We start from the raw sequence: 17,222 nt of genomic DNA, 5'->3' as shown, positions 1-17,222 counted from the left end.
ACAAAAAAAAACTTACAAAAATCACCGCAGGTACTCCAAGACAAAGCGTAGCATAAGATTTCCAAGGTAAAGCAAAACAAAGCATAATCATGGTCGAGAAGGAGGTGTGACGAACACAAGGAACCAGCCCTGAACAAAGACACAAAACAAACTTATATACTGTGAGATAACAAAGGCAGATAATCAACGGAACAGGGAACAGGTGCGACAAGGAGGCAGAAGGAACAGGTGAAAACAAATACAAAGACTGAGGATGGGCAAAGTAACTAATAAACAATAAACAGAAACACAGACCAAGCAAACCTATAGAAAAAGATAAATAATCAAATGGGGAATAAGAAAACTAGAATAAACATGACTAAAGTAAACAGAGAAACTAGAGGGAACATAGGAACAACAATAACAACCAAAGAACAAACAAAGGACCCATAAAGAAAACCTGATTACAAAAGTAAACAAACCTAACCACACTGACTGAAATAACTGGAAAGGAAACAGAAAATAAACTAGTAAACAAGAAGGGTGCAAAGGAACAAATAATAAAACACAATTAAACACAAAGATACTAAAGAGAAATAAAACTAGAGAATCCAGGGAAGACCAAGAACTATAATAATTACAATAATAATAATAATAATAATAAACCATACCAAGTAATAAGAAAACAACCATAAAAGAACTTAAGTAGTAAACACTAGGAGGCAGAAGAGGGAGAAAAGAAAAACATGATACAAAAACCAAAATAGAAAAATCTAAGCAAAAGGTAAACAAACACAAAGTCACAAACAAAGTCCAAAAATGTCACTCCGTGACATCTTTGACCATTCTTCTTTAGACAATCTCTCTAGATCATTCAGTCCTAACTTTCTTCTAATGCTCTCTTCTCTTCAGCTCAACACAGGTTTTCTGTAGGATTTAGGATTGTGGAAGAAGGTTAATTATGTGTCTGGTGTGGGTGATTTAGCCATATGTTTCGGAGCATTTTCCTTGTAAACAACCCAAAAATGATCCATTTTCAGTTTTCTCACAGTCTACCAGAAATGAATTTCAAATTTCCAGGTATTTAAAAGTCCTGATGATACCATGCTCTCTAAAAAGGTCCACAGGGTCTTTGGAAGGGAAACAAACCCACAACAACACAGATCCTCCACCATACATACATACTCGTTTACATGTTTATCCTGTGTTTTATAGCACTTTGTAGTGTTGTGTTGCAATATTGTTAAAAACTGGGGGAAGGTTTTACTTGCTAAATCAATAAAGACTGAGTTTTTCTGCATTTTTCAGTTTAAAATTATAGAATAGAGAAAATAATAGAAATGATTATTGTTATTGTCCCACAGTGGGGAAATTCAGGTGAACCAGCAGATTGAAAGTCAGATTCACACAAAGGTAAATAATATAAAAACATAAAAATAAGAAACTGTGCAGTGAGAGAAAATTTACAATATAAGAACACTAATACTGTAAAGTTATTAAAAATATCATACTCAGATGAAAATAAATGTGTAATTGAGTAGGGTAATTTATAAAATGTACAAAATGTGCACGTAAATTTGTGCAAAACAACAGCAGATTATTTACAAGAAATGAAAAAAAAAGTACAAATAGCAGGGATGTAAATGCTTATTCTGTTTACGTTTCTGTGGAGCAGAGATACTTATAAAGTCTTATAGCTGCTGGGAGAAGGGACCTGAGATAATGCTCTTTGGTGCACCTCGGATGCAGCAGTCTGTCACTGAAGGAGTTCTCAAGTTCTGCAACACCTTCATGCATGGGCCGGGAGATATTGTTCAAGAGTGATGGTATTTTTGTTACTGCAATAAAAGATACATTTCTTTCAAGGCTTTTTGGGACTATTTAAAAGGGTGCCAATAAACATGGCCTGCACCACATTTAAAAGAGATAACCTAAACATGTGCATACTGTACGCATAAGTTGGAACAGCTTTTGGGAAGAAAAGGAGAAGGAAATAAAGGAAGAAACACATTTCCCTGACCTTCACCTTTCCCCTTGTTTTCACTTCTCTTCCAACCAGTGGTCAGGAGAAAGTATTTGTTCTCTCTATATGTGTCCTCTTACTTAAAGTGATAATGAGTAACTTGTGTCAACACGATCTTCTCAGCAATCTATTAAGCGGATGAGTGTGTATGTGTGTGTGCTGGAAAAGAAATTCAATGGGATTCTATTTTGTTATTCTGTTGATGGCCACCAGAGAGCACTGAGTAGTTGTGATACTACTGCTTGAGAGGAGAAGCAAATTTTATATTGCAAAATGTTTTCTTTTTAGAACCTAAGATCTAAGATTATTATGTATTGCCAGCCTGTTTCATCTACTATCATATGCTTTCAGTGGTGTAAAGTGATTAAATACATAGCCTTCCCACTTTACACAAGCAGGACTTTAATACACAGCTTGAACTTTGATTTCCCAAGTGTTGCCTCCCAGAACTGCCCTGATGGTATGCAAGGTAAAGACTGTGCATTCTAATTCACATGGGTCCTTTAATAGTTTTAACATTTTGTTGTTTTTACAAATTATACAATCCACTTCTGTTTAATTTTCATGACCTAAATGAATGGACAGTATGTGTAGTGGCTGCAAATACAGTATACTATTGAACTGGTGTCACATTTCTTCACATTACAATCACAAGCAATGCATTTTATAAGAATTATATGTTTCTGCCCAACACAGTAATGCATAATAGTAAATTGGACATGATATTGATATTGACTGATTAATACTCTCCTGATGGGTTAATACTCTGAGATGTTTAAAACTTTGGGTGTTGTTTTATAACCTCATCGATCTTTACAACTTCATCCGTGACCTGTCTGGTGTGTTTGTGTTACTGATGCTTTTCGGTTAGTAATATTCTCTAACAAACCTCCCAGGCCTTCAAAAGCAACTGTATTTATGCAGAGATTAAATTACAGAAGGGGGGACACTGCTGCAGTGCACCTACTTCTTCATCCAGTAACCATTATCCTTTTCCTCTAGCTCTCTGTTTTCAATCACTTTTCGCTGGCTTCTCCTGTTGTTCGGCATGGTTCCTGGGTCCTCCTATGTTCTCCTCTGAGTTTCACATCATCCATTCAAAGTTCAATAAATCAATTTAAATTGATTCTGCCTGGCTTATGCAATAATTTGGGTTCTTTTAATTCACAACTTATAACAATCTTATGAATGAGAGATGAAGTGTTATAAATATTTAATTATTCAAGATAAATAGCAGCACACATTTAAGTAATGATTAGACATTTTTATTAGTGTGGTCAGTTTATAGTTTGACTCCTTATCATAGATTCAGAGACTGCAAGATTATTAAATTCTTCCCACAGATTTGGTCTAATAGCAAATACATGACAATTTAAATCTATTTCATTGGTGTCAAATTCCAGTCCTCGAGGACTGGTGTCCTGTAACTCTTAGATGCATCCCTGGTCCAACACAACTGAATCAAATGGCTAAATTTCCTCCTCAGTATGCAGTCAAGTTCTCCAGAGTCCTGCTAATGACCTAATTATTTGATTCAGGTGTGTTAAAGCAGAGACACATCTAAAAGTTGCAACGGCCCTCAAAGACTGGAGTTTGACACCTGTGTGCTGAACTGTTATTAAAATGACTAAATTACAGATATTAGTTAAGAAGGAGAAGTGTCTTTAGTGAAACTCGTAATCAGTGCTGGTCATAAGAAATCTGAAATGAAACAAGGTAAAAGCAGAATCTGAGTCTGGGTAAGGGTTTACTATTTAAACAACTTAGCACAACAATGTTAGTCTCAATAAACCACTTTAATTTGTGGATATGGCACCACAGGGTAGGCAAAATCTTGAGATGACTAAACAATAGAGTTTGAACATAGAAGATGTCTTGAAAGAAACAAAATGGAAGTTTTTGAGGTTGTTTTGGAGATAACGTCTCTTTTGTGTTAGGAGACTAAACTTCGGTGGAGTAATAAGAACCAGTCAAGTGTAAAACACTGAAAAGAGGATTATCTGGGACCAGGCACAGCTCTCTGAGTCTCTCTCACACACAAACATTTGAACACACTGTGGACTCAGCAGCTAATGTTGTACAAGGTATGATGAAAGTTATTTCCTACAGTTGGAAGCTTTGGTATAAAGTCCAACTTTGCCTCCTGTTTTCTTGTAGTAAATAAACAGTCATTGAAAAAAACAGTAAAGGCAGACAAGTCTCTGCAGAAGTTTATTCATAGCATAACACATGAGTTTACACAATGTCTCAGATAATTAAGTGAAATAACATACAAAAGCATAGAAGCCAGTGTTGAGATTTGGTCCCCATAAGGTCTACATATAGAATAGGGCCCCACGAGACAATAAAACAAGTACAGTTACTCACATGAACCTTTCTCTCACTGCTCATGACCATTACACATTTCTGGTAGTCTGACATTTGGCCAGCCACAAAGCTGTGCTGCTAATCAGAATCTAAATTAATGTCTTTGTGAGGTCATGTAACACCTAAACACATCAGCTTTTAACGTAACTCCACTTTTTCGATCACTTAAAACCAGGTAAAATTAGTGAACATTTGACGAAGATTTGATCACAAGATAATATATAAATAGCTCCCAAAAACCTTAATAACTAAGCTTTGCTGGGTAGCTTAAAGTTTCATCAGAGTGATAGCTGAGCCAACTCTCTTTGAAAGTAGTTTTTATTGTTACCATTCTTAGAAACTCTCCCCTAACATCATTCTCTCTATCCCAGCTTTCCTGTCATTCGTTATTTCTTTCTTCACATTCAAACTCTCTTTGGTCCCTGGGTGGTGTTTTTAAGGGAAGGAGGCAGGGCCACCAAGTTATAACTCCTCCCCCTCTTGTGATGAATGCAGGAGGTGAGGAGAGAAAGAGAGACAATAGACTTTAATCACTCATGTGATGTAGAGCTGTTGGCGCGCTGAACTTCATGTGTGCTGAGAAATAAGAAGGAAAGAATAAAACAGAAGAGAAGACAAAGAAGGAGGGGTTGACAGCCTTAGAGAACGCTTGCCATTCATCAACAATCACACTGAGAGGAGGAATAATATATCTGGCAAGAAACTTGTTTGTCCTCGAGGACTTGCATCTTCTTAAACCTGATAATCAGCAAGAGAAGACCACAGCTTGTTCCACTCTGCCATCAAGACTGGAGTATGGCCTGCCGTCCTTGTCATCCCTGCAGCTGATGCAGGTGGCCGCCATGATTTCACATTGCCCTCTGGCCACCCTACTGCCCTTGCCCATCAGTGCCCAGCTGAACCACTGCCCCGACCTGGATAGCACCTTGCTGCTGGAGGGGGAGGGAGGGGTCATTCTGCAGAGGTACCAGCCTCGCTCCCCAGAAAGCAGTCCTCACCACTGGGTCAGTACAGCACTTGTTATCAATATAAACCAAAATAATTTTGTCTATTGAAATTTTGTTTGCATTTCTTGGAAAGCACAGGCCCTTCCTGTCTCCTTAAACAATCTGGCAGATGTAACCTGTCACATGATTGCCTTTGGTCATTGCTTGGAATGTATGGGGTGTTGCTGTTTATGATGGTTTTTATTGTTTTGTTTTTAAAAAAAGAGATGGGGCATGCAATTGAAAATTTCCCAGAACACGGGAGCCAAAAAGGAATATCTGAAATAAGAAGCTTGGAATTGTAAGCATCAAAGATATGCAGTGAGGGTCAGAGATATCAGTGGTGTTTGCAACTTCTCCAAGGTCTGTTTGGTTAGATATTAGAGGTACTTGGTGACTTTGAGAAAGTGAGGGACAGTGAAATCCCCGATTAAATTGCTCAGCAACTGAAATGAGATTTCCAGAATATTAGCTCATCCATTGTCTCTTTCTTGATGACTTTTTATGCAATAGATTGTCAAGTCACAGTGCAATATGTCACACTTCACAGTAATCTGGTACAGACTGAAGGACAGCTGGATTCCTATAAATGTTGATGGTGATTCACTTTTACCATAACTACTGCTTATTAGTTGTTTTCTGTTTGTTTTGCATCTTGCTGACTGATCAGAGTTTAAATGATATCGCTCACTTTACTTCGGCTCCCATTGTATTCTGAGCTTAATAAATGTTAATTAAAAAAAGGAATGTCATAAAAGTTCTGCTCATGCTACTTTTAAAACTACCATAAATGCATTTTTAGGTTATAAACAGAAATCAACCTGCATTATCATTATATTCCCTATGATTGATGATTGTTTGCATGAAGACATTGTGTTCCGCTTGCACGTAGACTTTTTATAAGGGGAGAAAATGAAATCTGAAAAGTGCCTGAAGGTCTTACAATTTTCTCGTATGAGCAACTTAGCTTGTTAATTGGGGAAAAAGGAATGAATTAACATTTGTAACATTCTGGTAATTATTAGAGAAATATCTTTTTTATGTCTGAAGGAAGATCCCTACAGCTTCACACAACAAAGTCTGTCCTAGAGACCAAGGCAGCTTTAGTTTTAATGTATTTTCAATGGAAGATGCACAGAAACCAATAACAATTTTGACTTTATATTTGTTTTACAAAGTAAGAAAATAACATGAGCGTGTATTTTTAAAGAATTAAATTATTTAATTTGATTTTAAGGTATTGTAGTAAATATTACTGTTCTTATAACCATAAGAACATAGTGATAATGCAGGTTGATTTCTGTTTATAACCTAAAAATGCATTTATGGTAGTTTTAAAAGTAGCATGAGCCAACTAGGCACTGAGCGTGAAAAAACACCAACTAGATTGCTTAAAAAATGATATTCATGGTTGAAAGAATTGGCTGTAATGACTTTCCTGGAGAAGTTGAACTTGATCTCTTTGATTAGACATCCCATTTACCCCTAATACATGTTCATTAATAGCACAATAAAGTTAAAATATGTTTTAAAAACTGAATCCAGTCGTGACCTACATGAGAAAGAAAAAATGAGTTTTTGTTTTAACTGTTCTTATTTGGGGAGCTACTGAGATGGAGTGCTAGACCCTGGTACAATAGGTATAATACAATAAAACTGATACCATATGTTCATTGTAATTTGCAATTATATGTTAATAACTGTCAGGAGTTGAATCTGCTTGTTTTGGAGACTACTAGTCTGGCTAGGTTTCCATATAACCGCTTGCAAAGAAATTGTATTTTGCATTTCAAGAATAATTTCTGGATAAAGAAACTCCCATTTTACTCCCATTTTGCATCTTCGTATTGCCATTTCACATCCTGTGTCCTACCTCCCAATTTACATCATGTACTTAAACTGTTGTGTAAGAGTTCATTTTTTTTTCATTGTATTTTTTAGGAATTGTGGAGATAAATGGTCATAAAACTGCTAGGATTTCTTGTATAATTCATGCAAAAGGTATTATGCTCATTTATTTTAGTTCTGATAACTGTTTGGGCCAGTCATGATCTCTGATCAATTCAAAATAACTTCTGGCAGCTAATATTTATTAAAGTCAAGTAGCCACCGAAGGCTGATAAGAGTGTAGAAAATGACTGTGAATTGTTGGTTGTTATAGCAGACAGGAAATGTCCTCCCTGGTAGGTACAAACTCGTGCACTGTCGATATGAAAAAATTCCAGCCGGTGGATGACTCCATTTTGTAGCTGAAAAATTGGTGGAGGGGGGAATTTTCTAGCACCCTTTTTCAAAACAGTTTGATAGCTTTGCCCTGCTAAATCATGGTGGAGCTGAATCTGTAGTTCTTTCATGCTTTGCTCAGTTTGAATTGGATCAGAGTCTCACTGTGATGCCCATATATTTGTTTTTAGTTTGGTAGGTCATCCTCCTTGCTGCCTATCTGACATCCTGGCCAAAATGTGGCCCCATCACAGAGCACTGTTTCCTGCAATTGTTTTTGGGGGTTAAGGAGAGTGGAGGTTAGCTGACAGACACTTTATCTCTGAAAGCTCAAATTACTTGCAAATATATTTGTATGAGGCTTGTCCTTGTGACTGTTTTTACAGTGTTGGCTTGTGATCGCCATCTCAGCTGGAACGAGGTGATGACATGATTATGAAAATAACTAAATACTTTCCATAAAGTCATTTAAGGAAAACTGAGCTGTTTGTGGGGTATCAACCTTACAGCAACCGTTAATAATATATTGGCACTACTTGAAACTTCCAAAGCTCACTTTTTAACAAATGGAAAACATTTTGTGAATAAAATAACAGCTTTATAAGTTTACCCTCTGCCCTGTGCTGATGCTGATTGCCTTTACTTTACAGTTGTCAGGTGTTTGTCACGCTCTTGTTTTACCTTTACCTCCTTGCAGGAGGTTATGAAACTGTGCTAGTGACAGAGCCAGTGACCTGGTCTAATTTGCTCACCATGCTGTGCTGTTGGGGAATACTGTCAAGTCCACAGTTCAGGTCGGAGACCAAGGAAGAGTGCTGAGGTGTCAGAACACACGTCAGTTCACGCATGCTGGTGGACACATTGATCAACAAGAAAAGCTGAATAATATTTGTTAATATATATGTTTTGAATAAAAGCACTGGGTTTTCTGATACCAGATCCATTGCACTTAGCCAAATGACATTGGACACATCAGCATGTGTTGGCTCAGTAATAACACAGCTCTAACTTCATTTTAAAGCCTCAGATGTTCTTTTTTATTACCCCGTCTCTGCCAGTGTGAGGGCAATGTAATTAAGCTGCAGGTCCATCAATGAAAGCTCAAGCAGAGGGAATATCCATTACACCGCCCCGCCCCTGCCCCCAGTCCTGATGCTGTATAATACCCAACAGGGGAGTTCAGTAACCTCAGCTAGCCTGTTAATGGGAACAAATAAGTTACTTTATACAAAGAAAACAAGAAGAAAAGAAAAGAAGCAGGAGGGTGACAAAAAATTTTGTTGAGTCTGTGTTTTCCATTGAAAGAAAGTAAGAAAGCTGAGGTTGCGCTCCTTCTTCCTCTTTTTTGTCTTTTTGCACGGAGAAGAGCACGTTTCATTCTGATGCTTTGTGACGTCTCAATATTTCCAGTTCTGATGTTTTGGCTATTTTTGCATGTCATGAGTTTCGATGACTTGACAATGATTTCAACACTCCAAGGGGTTCATTCACCCGGATAAGACCAGTTTTTGTAACCTTTGACCTGATTGTTTCTCAGTTTTGACACTCATACAATAAACAATAATGGGGATGGGGTCAAGGTTAAGGAGAAACTTCTTTTTGATCATCAGGCAAAAGTATTCATACACGTTAAACATTTCCACATACTGATGTGCAAACCTAACTGTATTGTAATGTTGTTGTTTTTTTTTACAGACTTACACAAAGTAGTGAATAATTTTGAAGTGGAAGGAAAATGATACACAATTTTTATTCCTTATTAAAAAAAAAAAAAAAAAAATGAAAAGGGGGTGGTGCATTTGTAATCAGCCCTGAACACCTTGCAGAAACATGTCTATGTGTTGCATGTCTGCCACACATAGAACTTTGCATTTGGGCCAAAACGACACACAAAAAGACGTTTTTTGGCTTCTTGTTAACTTTAAAATTGGATTTTTTAAGGCTTCCTTTTATCAATGGCTTTCTTCTTAACACTCCACAAAGGCAAGACTTGGGGAGTACAAGAATAATAGTTGTCCTTCTAACAGACCTTCTCACCTAACTCCTCCAGAGTTACCATGGCTCTCTTGGCTGCTTGTCTGTTCAATGTTGTCCTTGCCTCTCCTGTCAGTTTAGGTGTCTTGGTAGGCCTGTCGTTTTACTGAACTCTTTCCATTTTCACATGATGGATTGCATGTTGTTTATATGTAAGGATTTGGTTTTAGAACCTAACCCTGGTTTCATCATCAGCTTTATCCCTGATCTGTCTGCTGTGTTCCTTGTTCTTCATGATGATGTTTGTATACAGATGCACACCACACTTTTAACATTTTTATAAATTAGAAATGTAATATCAATTACCTTTCCCTTTACTGTCATGCAGTGCTTTGTGTTGATGTGTCACATTTGGTTGTAATTTCACAAAACCAGTAGAGGTGCAAGTGATGTAAAAAAAAAAAAACTCTAATAAGATACTATAAGTTGGGAAATAATCAAGGTCTCCTATTTGGTCTTCTCTGTTATTTCTTGTATTTGAAATAGAACCACTGACAAACTATCGTTTTTTTTTTGTCCAAAAGGCAGGTCACCATGACCTTCTTAATCAGCTGAACACTTTAAATGCTGTTTTCTCTTAAGTGACCCCTGCTTGTAATGCTGTCTCGTAGCCTACAGGTCTGTAGAGGTCGTGATCTTGGACCTAATTAGTTCATATCATAGAACTCGTGTGAAAAGTCAATACTACTGGCACTGTCCCTGTCACCCACATGTTGTTCCAGAGTAGCAACACAACACCAGCAATTTGCTTAACTGGGGCAGAAACTGATCACACCATATGGCAGTATTAGTGCTCTTGATGGTGGCACGTGCAAGTAAGTGTGTGTGTGTGTGTGTGTTTGGGTGTGTTTCATGGTTAGATAGCTACATAATTGGATCCGTGTGTGTTTATGTGTGTGTGCATTCGTTGGGGGGCTTTAAGGCTAGGTGTCCCCTCCCACACACATGCACACACTTAATTCTCTCTTTTCCCGCTCAGGCAGCACATGCAGCTTTAGCCAGAACGCATGACTGGGATCAAGCTGCCACTGCGATGTGTTTTTGTGCTCAGGACTTAATGTGAGTGGTCAGCATTCACTCAGTCTTCTTGTCAGCAGATCCCCATGAATAAAAACTGTCCCTAAGTCATAAACAAAAGTAAACACAGTGTCAAGTTTTTTTTCCATCTGAAGTCTCTTCAGCATTTTCCCAAACTTGAATAGGCTTGCTTCCTCCAAAGAGCCCCTGGAACCACTCAACTCAGTCACATTTGTTTATTCATCCTTTCTTTTTAGATGGATCTCAACAGCAGTGCAACATTCGTAGGACATAAGTAGGTTGATAACCTACAAACAGATGAGATAAACATTAAATATCAGAAACAACAATTGACTTTGACTTTTAATATTTAACTAGTTTCTTAATGCTTTTAATAATTTACTTTTAACTTAACAGTGAATGAAATAGGTAAACAAACTATATTGCAAAGCGTGCATACTAATATGTATCCAACCACAAACAATCAGCAAATTTCAGCACAGTTTTAGTTTTTCGAATTAAATATCAATTATGTACTTTAAATAATATTGTCCAATTCCTACTAGTGGTGTCTTTGGAGAAGCTTTCAGCTGAAGTTCTTTCTGTGAATAAAATACAATCTGAGCACAGGTGAACAGGATTACCTTATAGATTTGCCTGCTGAGATAGAGCAATGACAAGGATGGGTGCGCTTGACTCTTTGTAGAGTGCACTCCAGTTGCTTAGAGATAGTAAAACATTCAAAACTGTCAGATTTATTGGTTTAAATTGACACACAGAAAAATACCAGCATCAGGACAGGAAATCCAGCATGCATTAGTTTCATTTAACTTTATATGTTTATTTATTATATGTTTATAGAGTGTCACATTTCAGTCAATGCTGCGGTAAGGCCAGTGTTGTTCAAGCATGTCACTGTGCCTCTTTTGTGTTGCATTTGGGGTTCTGTGCTTCACTTCTTCAGCTTTGTTTCCTACAACGCTCATGAAACAGGTGAACAAACTGTGTTAGACTGCATAATAATATTAAAACAAACCCCAGAACTGCATGTTGCTAAAATTAAAAAAAGGTTTGTCCCACTCTGTCTTGCAGCATTTGTTGGTTGCTGTGGGTTTTTTGGTGCTTTAACTTTTACTGTGGAAGCAGTTGTTGCTGGTGTGTTGCCTGTTTAGTTGACGCTGTGTGTTGTTTTGGTTGCATATGTGACAACTTTGGGAATGCATCTGTTTGCTTGGCAACAGATGGTCCTGCTCACATTAGCTGACGGGGTCAGACAGACAGACATCCAAGCCAGTTCAGGCCGACTCATTCCAGGCTTAGCAGAGCTTAGATTCAGGGGGGTCGGGCTGGAGGACACATGCGGGGGAAGGGTTTTCTGGAACATTTTAGATTTTTTTTTACATTTCCTGTAAATATAAAAACTCCTAACGTTACCCCAACTAGCACCATCTGAATCATCCTTGCATCACGTCTTCTTGCTTTCTAGTATATGCAGACTCTAAAAAACATGTTTTCCTAGACTATTTAAGCTCAACCTTATTTGGCAGATTTACGGATAATGCAACACCTGGACTTAACATTTTTCCTTTAAGAGCACTTGCATGTTGACCTCGGAGAAGGAGGAGAAGGGGGAGCCCCATCTGCAGCTTTGGACTTTACTGGAAATGAATGATGTCACCCAACCAGAGAGAGCTCAACAACAACAGCCTAGACAAAGGATCTAAGGGGAGTAATAGAGACATGACATAAGAGTGTAGAGGAGAGAGGCAGACAGAGCTTTAATGCAACTGTTTAAACAAAAGGTTTATTCGACTGAGGCTGAAATACAAAGACAACAGAAAGGAAAAAGGAGAGCACAAATCCAGATTGTGCTATCTTTCTATCTGCCGCGTTTTTTTAAAGATGTGCTCTCGTTGCCACTGAGTATTTTGTCATAAATGCCCAATTTCAGCTATAACTGGTCTGTTTGTATGGTTTATGAGGTTAAAACATATCATTCTGACCCTGAATTATAAATCTAATGCTCTTTTTCTTCTTTCCCCCTGGCCTGCTCTTACTAAAATCTCTGCTGACGCTGGATAAACATAGCGGTTTACGAACTCTGCCCTCTACTGGGAGGCATGCTTTATAAACCAAAACTCATCAACCGCACACAAACATTCGACCAAAAGCATTAAGCATATTCCCTTGAACACAGACATACAGGATTTAAGAGCAGGGATTCATTCAGAAGTGTGCATCCTTTTGAGTTTTAAAAGAATTGAACTCCACTTAAAGATTTCCACTCACAGTTACTACTGCATGGCTTCAATTCAGACTTTCCTGTCTGAATTGAGGAATGACTTGTTCTTTCTATAGCAGGGTAAGACTGCCCAGTTCCGTCACACTTGTCTTCCGGTCAGTATGGTTTTTCTCAGCTTCTGTCTGAGCTGTGAACTCCTCAGTCTCTCACTCACAAAGTGGAGATAATGTTCTTTCAAGCTAATCTCAACAGTGTCCTGCTGCACTTTCTTCCAATACATGATGTTCTTGTCTTGTATATAAACAAAGATGTTACAAACCCAGCTCAGGATTCTCTGTTATTGTCTTTATATTTGGGTTTGCTTTCAAACATCCCTCACTTTTGATGGTATTACCTGCTCTCTGCCTCTATCAGGTCTCCTTTCTTTACCCTTATTGGTGAGCTTTTATGACCTCACTTCAGGCCAGCAGAGAGGCTCCGAGGCCAGTCAGGTATGAGGACAGCAGCTTTGCTGGAGTCAGGAGGCTGAGAGCAGGAAGCGGGAGATTTCCTGGAATGTGCGTTTTTCCCCACTGTAGTGCAATAACAGCACTCACTGTGTGTGCTCCTCCTGTTTTTGTCCCCTTTCTGTGGGTACTGTAGCTCACTGTGCTGTCTGTGGAATAGAAAGGATAGCACTTGAGAGGCTGGGTAATGGCAGGAATCCTCTGATAAATAATTAAAAAAAAAGGATCCGCTCTGGTCAAGGGCTTTCCTGACAGGAATTATGTCACTAAACATCCATGGAAAGGAAAACTTGGAGAGGGGATTGACCTGAATCACAATGCTGAAAGACAATGATCGATTACTGCTGGGCTTTTAAACATACAGCCACGCTGAACCTTCAGACTGGCCCATCCATTCATCCGTCCGTCCGTCCATCTGTCCATCCACCCACCCGTCCATTCAATTCAGTTTATTTATATAGTGCCAATTCACAACACATGTTGTCTCAAGGCACTTCACAACAGTCAGGTAAATACATTCCAATTAATCCTAATCATTGAACAGTGCAGTCAGATTCAGTTATTTATTCAAATTGGATAAAAATGTTTTCCTGTCTAAGGAAACCCAGCAGATTACATAGAGTCAGAGATTTGTAGCATTCACTCCTCCAGGATGAGCATGTAGAGACAGTGGACAGTCACTGGCGTTGACTTTGCAGCAATCCCTCATACTGAGCATGCATGTAGCGACAGTGGAGAGGAAAAACTCCCTTTTAACAGGAAGAAACCTCCAGCAGAACCAGGCTCAGTGTGAGCGGCCATCTGCCACGACCGACTGGGGGTTTGAGAGAACAGAGCAGAGACACAAAAAGAACAAAGAAGCACTGATCCAGAATTACTTTCTATGGGAAGGAAAAGTAAATGTTAATAGATGTAGCTCCTTTAGTCGTTTCACCTAGAAAGAAAGAACAGATAAACTCTGAGCCAGTTTTCAAGGATAGAGTCTGAAAGAGAGCACATAGAGTTAGTCACAGTAAAAGCTCAGTCAATTGCCATGTCTAGGAGAGAGAAAGGGTTAAACACTAAAAGACAGGGCTATGTGGATCATCTGTAGAGGGTGAGCATTAAGTTGTTGCCAGCAGAAGCTTGGACGATGCCCCCCTCCAGAAAGGTGTCACAGGTAGACACAGACTCAGGCCAGGTGTAGCTTCTAGGAAGAGAAAGTAGAGAGAACATAAAGTTAAAAGCTGAAATAATAGCAAATAATGCAAAATTGGAGAGTAGTGTGAGAATGTAGCGAAGAGGGTGAAAGTGGTCATTATGTCCTCCAGCAGCCTAAGCCTATAGCAGCATAACTACAGAGATAGCTCAGGATAACCTAAGCCACTCTAACTATAAGCTTTATCAAAAAGGAAAGTTTTAAGCCTAGCCTTAAAAGTAGACAGTTTGTCCATCTAGAGCCCACTGATGGTCATTGTTATACTAAAAACTACAACAATTGAGATACCTCTCTCTGTCAGATTGACCATAACCACTGGAAAAGAAAGGGGGTCATACAGGTAGCAGAAATGGAGGGTGTGTTTGCACCTCAACCATAACTGAGCCGGTTTAGGCTAAACCTGACTCCCCCTTACTCCATCCAACAGGAAGGGAAGAAGACGGAGGTAAAAATAAGAAAGATGGCTCAGGATAACCTAAGCCACTCTAACTATAAGCTTTATCAGAAAGGAAAGTTTTAAGCCTAGCCTTAAAAGTAGACAGGGTGTCTGCCTCACGGACTAAAACTGGGAGCTTGTTCCACAGGAGAGGAGCCTGATAACTAAAGGATCTGCCTCCCATTCTACTTCTAGAGACTCTAGGAACCACCAGTAAACCTGCAGTCTGAGAACGAAGTGCTCTGTTAGGAACGTATGGAACAATCAGATCTCTGATGTATGATGGAGCTAGATCATTAAGGACTTTATATGTGAGGAGGAGAATTTTAAATTCTATTCTGGATTTAACAGGGAGCCAATGAAGGGAAGCTAAAATAGGAGAAATATGATCTCTCTTTTTAATTTTCATCATAACTCTTGCTGCAGCATTTTGAATCAGCTAAAGGCTTTTAACTGCATTTTGTGGACATCCTGATAGTAACGAATTACAATAGTCCAGCCTTGAATTAACAAATGCATGGACTAGTTTTTCAGCGTCACTCCTGGATAGGATATTTTTAATTTTGGCAATATTCTGGAGATGAAAGAAGGAAATCCTAGAAACCTGTTTAATATTGGATTTAATTGACATGTCCTGGTCAAAAGTAACACCAAGGTTTTTTACTTTATTACCGGAGGTCAATTTAATGCCGTCCAGGTTAAGTGATTGACTAAGCAGTTTCTTTTTTAAAGACTCCGGTCCAAAGACGACAACTTCTGTCTTGTCTGAATTTAGAAGCAGAAAATTTAAAGTCATCCAAGTTTTTATGTCTTCAAGACATGCTTGTAGTCTATCTAACTGGTTGGGTTCATCAGGATTCATAAGTCCATCCACCCGTCCGTCCATCCGTCCGTCCGTCCGTCCATCCATCCATCCATCCATCCATCCATCCATCCATCCATCCATGTCCGTCCGTCTGTCCGTCCGTCCATCCGTCCATCCACCCGTCCATCCATCCATCCATCCATCCATGTCCGTCCGTCTCCGTCCCTCCGTCCATCAATCCGTCCATCCACCAGTCCATCCACCCGTCCGTCCATCCATCCATCCAACCATGTCCGTGTCCGTCCGTCCGTCCGTCTCCAACTCCTCATTCTGTAATGAACAAAGTGCAATAACAGGAAGTGAACAAAGAAAACAATAGAGTTTGAGTCCAATATTATAAGAACCCCTTTTTGAAAATTAAGGTTTGAAGTAATCTTTTAATTTTACCATCATCTTTCTTCTAAATGTGAGTAATAATAACACTTTGGAGCGGCCCAGTCAGAGACCCAACTTAAATCCGACTGAGAGGGAGTGAAAGATTCGGGTGATGGCAAGGAGGCCTTCAATCCTCAAATCTCATTACCAAAGATAAATCATCTAAATACCAGTGAAAACATGCTAAATGTTTCTTATTAATGAAGGGGTTGATTGCTTTACTCCCAGTAAAGATTTTTCCATTGATTATTGAGAACGATATGAATCATTTTTGACAAACCATTTTTGATCAAAGGTGAATTTAAAACAAATTTAAGATGAGACCCCTTTCACATTGTGTTCTGGTCTTTTAAGAGATACCAGTCTCATTTCCAATCTGAAACAAACTTCTTGGCTTATCGAAACAAATTTTTAATCCAAATCTGCTATTGGGCTTAAATGTAAGTGAAATATTTAGTCAGTTACAAGACCTACATCAGACCGTTGAGGTGGGGTTTTATTTATTTCCCTATTTTAACACTGTCAGTATCTGTCCTCAACCCATGTTTTAAAGTGAAGCTTAGCAGTTATTTTTCCATGAAGTGTACCCTCTTTGGTGTGTCTCTCCATTGCTAACGATCTGGGTGGTAGGGGCTTCAGCAGTGCTTCATCAGTTTTGTAATGATCAGTATACATAAGCTGAGCTTTTTTTCATTCTGTTTTCCTTTGTGTTAAACCAACAATATAATGTAACTTTCTTCTTTAAACCATTATTTTGTTGTAGGGTTCGGTGGCGTATTTAACTGTAATCATTTTACCTGCAGTAATCTGAAAGCTAATGGCTACTTGGCCCTTTTAAGAAAAACTTTCTGCCTCCTGTAATAACAACCATTCATAAGAAAGTGGCTCTGTTTTCTTAACTAAACAACACTGTGTTGCCACAGAATCTGCTTAGAAACATCCTAATGCTGACTCTAGGAACCTGCAAAAAG

The 17,222-nt window shown here is 38.7% G+C and overlaps 1 protein-coding gene across 1 annotated transcript in view; it reads left to right on the top strand.

Annotated features, from left to right (window-relative positions):
• Window positions 1–4,947: 4,947 nt before the first annotated feature.
• rgl1 (ral guanine nucleotide dissociation stimulator-like 1) overlaps window positions 4,948–17,222 on the top strand; it is a 31,938-nt gene continuing 19,663 nt past the window's right edge. Inside the window, exon 1 of the mRNA XM_047374598.1 lies at window positions 4,948–5,373. Within this exon, the coding sequence (XP_047230554.1) occupies window positions 5,197–5,373 (177 nt within the window). The 5' untranslated portion in view covers window positions 4,948–5,196. The remainder of the gene's footprint in view (window positions 5,374–17,222) is intronic.

This window comes from Girardinichthys multiradiatus, chromosome 9 (genome assembly GCF_021462225.1).
Source record: "Girardinichthys multiradiatus isolate DD_20200921_A chromosome 9, DD_fGirMul_XY1, whole genome shotgun sequence".
NCBI classification, from domain to species: Eukaryota; Metazoa; Chordata; class Actinopteri; order Cyprinodontiformes; family Goodeidae; genus Girardinichthys; species Girardinichthys multiradiatus.
Note: the sequence above shows the minus strand (reverse complement) of the source record. Positions and strands in the feature narration are given on the sequence as shown.